The 2,626-nt window shown below is 36.4% G+C and overlaps 1 protein-coding gene across 1 annotated transcript; it reads left to right on the plus strand.

Moving 5' to 3' along the window:
• Positions 1–2,293, plus strand: LOC110913323 (transcription factor bHLH162). Its single transcript, XM_022158162.2, has 3 exons — positions 1–262; positions 1,245–1,580; positions 2,107–2,293. The coding sequence occupies exons 1-3, from the start codon at positions 131–133 to the stop codon at positions 2,230–2,232; spliced, it is 594 nt and encodes a 197-aa protein (XP_022013854.1). The 5' UTR covers positions 1–130; the 3' UTR covers positions 2,233–2,293.
• The last annotated feature ends 333 nt before the right edge of the window (positions 2,294–2,626 follow it).

Genomic DNA, 2,626 nt, shown 5'->3' on the forward strand with positions numbered 1-2,626 from the left:
TGACCTTATTCCTGTTTTTATATATAGAGAGATGTAGCTAGGCTAGAGAATTATAGTCTTACAATCAAGATAACATATCTTGGTTAGACATAGAGTTAGTTCTAGTCACCAGATCGAGGAGACGATTCGAATGATGCAGATATCTAACGATGGCAAGAAGATTGATCGTAAAACAATAGAGAAAAATAGAAGAACGCACATGAAAAAACTTTGTTTCAAGCTTAACTCTCTTGTTCCTTCATTGTCCTCTCAACCCTTTAAGGTATTCGATCTCTTCACGACCCATCAACAATCAACATGCGTATTCGACTAATCTCTATAGCTTCTTCTATGTTCTTAATCTAAACGAATCAATGATACACACAAGTTGGTGTTCATATAATTAGGGTTTTGATAAAATTTAAAAGAGTAAATTAACAAATACAATATTCATGTTGAATGTATTGATGTGATATTCATAAGTTACAGATTTCTGTCTATACATAGAGATATACAAGATAATTATAAAAGTCTAACAAACTCTCTAACTAATGTAGTAGGCAAAAGAGCAATAAAGCATAAAGAGATAACTAGTCTAACATGTCTCTAAATATGACAAGTTACATTTCACTTAAGCCTAATGGGTGTGGAGGAAGGTAGTCTGTTGAGGATGATCCGCCACGTAGGCGTCCACGTCAGCTGGTGTGGGGGATGAGTCTAAAGGGATAGGCCTAGGGTGTGGGGATGAGTCCCTTTATATATACATATGTATGTATGTATGTATATTTGTGTGTGTGTTGGATAAAGAAGTGAGGGACGTCGAGCACGGCTTGGGGAGGACGAAGACGACGTGACGCAGCAGGAGGGGGCAGTGTAGTCGGCCCTCGACGCGGCTCGCCGTCCTGGGGACGAGCCCCACACCCCTTAACCTAAGTGAAAAAAGTAAAATTTAAAAAACAAATGTGTATTCATTTTTCCCACACTATTTGTTTGATTTTACTATATCTCTTCTGAACTTTTTTATAAAAAATATGCATATGTGGATTTAAAGTTTGCATGTTTGCATATATGCATATAGATAGAAGACAAAATTATATTTTACAAAAATAAATCTTAAAAATATTGACATGTAAATGCACTTAGTAAATTTATATAATGAATAGTACAACATGTAATGTGGTTCTCGTTGTTCTATGAGTACCAAACGTTCCTCTAAGAGATATGGATATAATTCATATGGCTAATAGGTTTCTTTCTTTTGGCAGTTGTTCACGCAGGAGAGCCAGTTCGATCACTCGATTGCTTACATCGAGCACCTAAGAAAGCGAATAGAAGTTTTGAAAGACAAGAGGAACGAAGCATTGAAATATGTCAACGATTACCCGTCTGCCTTAAGTTGCCAAGGCGTAAGTACACCACCATCGACAGTGGAGGTACACGATCTGGATGGCGGTTTGAAGGTCCTTTTGATCAGCAATACAGAAAAGAAAATTTCGTTTTCTGAAATCATTAGTATAGTAGAGGAAGGAGGAGCTGAGGTGGTGAAGGGAGGTTACACCACTGCAGATGATGATAAAGTCATTTATACCCTTCATGCTAAGGTTTGAACTCATTATTTTAATGCTCTTCGCTTGCGGTATGCGCATATAATGTATATATGTGTGGGCGTTCGGAGATAAAAATGAAAGTGCACTAATTTTAACGTTATTTTTACTAATTTCGTGAAAATAACGTTAAAAAGAGAGGGAGACATAGCAACAAACTTGTTATTAATAATTGAAAGAGAGGGATGGTTAATCATGCATCATGTGGTGGCGTTGATTGCCGAAAGACAAGGGAGTACATGCACTAATCGGCCTTTGACTTAATTGCTGAGTGTTATGTGCCTTATGTCCAAGGCTTGATGATGCAAAACTACTATCGAGCCGAGGGTCTTATTGGAAGCAGTCTCTCTATTCCTACGGGGTAGAGGTAAGGCTGTCTACATCTTACCCTCCTCAGACCCTAACTTAGCTTTGCTATTGGTGGGATTTACTGAGCATGACAATGATGATGATTTTAATGCTCTTGAAGGGTGTGTAACATGAATGTAATCGATTGATATAAGTTATGTAATTGTTTTTGAAGGCAAGAGTTACGAGGATCGGCATAGAAGTAGAAAGTGTACACCAGAAACTACAAGAGTTGATCAACAGAAGCTCCTCAAAGAAAGAAGAAATTTGTAAAACCAGTAACATTAGAATAGATAGATAGTCTATAGATATATATGTGGTTAAAAAAATAGTATAAAGTCATTTTATTTTTTATTTTTAAATCACTGGGTTGTTTCGGTATATGGGGATGGTTCAAATGAAAACCACTTTTATTGTGAAAACTCGAAAACTAACTAAAAAAGCCTAAAAAAACCTAAAAAACATACAAAATTTTTTTTTTACAATATTTTTTAGAAAAATCGCTACTTTTTATATATGGAAAAAAAATTTCAAAAAAAAAAATTTTTTTTGGTTGTACTGCACATGTGCACTAATACGGAAAACCTAAACCACTTAACCCACCCCCCACCGACACCCCCCAAAAACCTAAACCCCCCCCCCCCCCCAAAAAAAAAAAAAAAAAAAAAACCTAAATTCACCCTCCCACCAAAAGC

Source organism: Helianthus annuus, chromosome 2 (genome assembly GCF_002127325.2).
Source record: "Helianthus annuus cultivar XRQ/B chromosome 2, HanXRQr2.0-SUNRISE, whole genome shotgun sequence".
NCBI classification, from domain to species: Eukaryota; Viridiplantae; Streptophyta; class Magnoliopsida; order Asterales; family Asteraceae; genus Helianthus; species Helianthus annuus.

What these genes read in the sequence shown, in the direction of transcription:
- LOC110913323 (XM_022158162.2), top strand. Translation starts at nt 131, where the DNA reads ATGATGCAGATATCTAACGATGGCAAGAAGATTGATCGTAAAACAATA. An exon ending in TGTCCTCTCAACCCTTTAAG is followed by an intron (nt 263 to 1,244) that starts GTATTCGATCTC and finishes TTCTTTTGGCAG; the next exon opens with TTGTTCACGCAGGAGAGCCA. An exon ending in TTTATACCCTTCATGCTAAG is followed by an intron (nt 1,581 to 2,106) that starts GTTTGAACTCAT and finishes TTGTTTTTGAAG; the next exon opens with GCAAGAGTTACGAGGATCGG.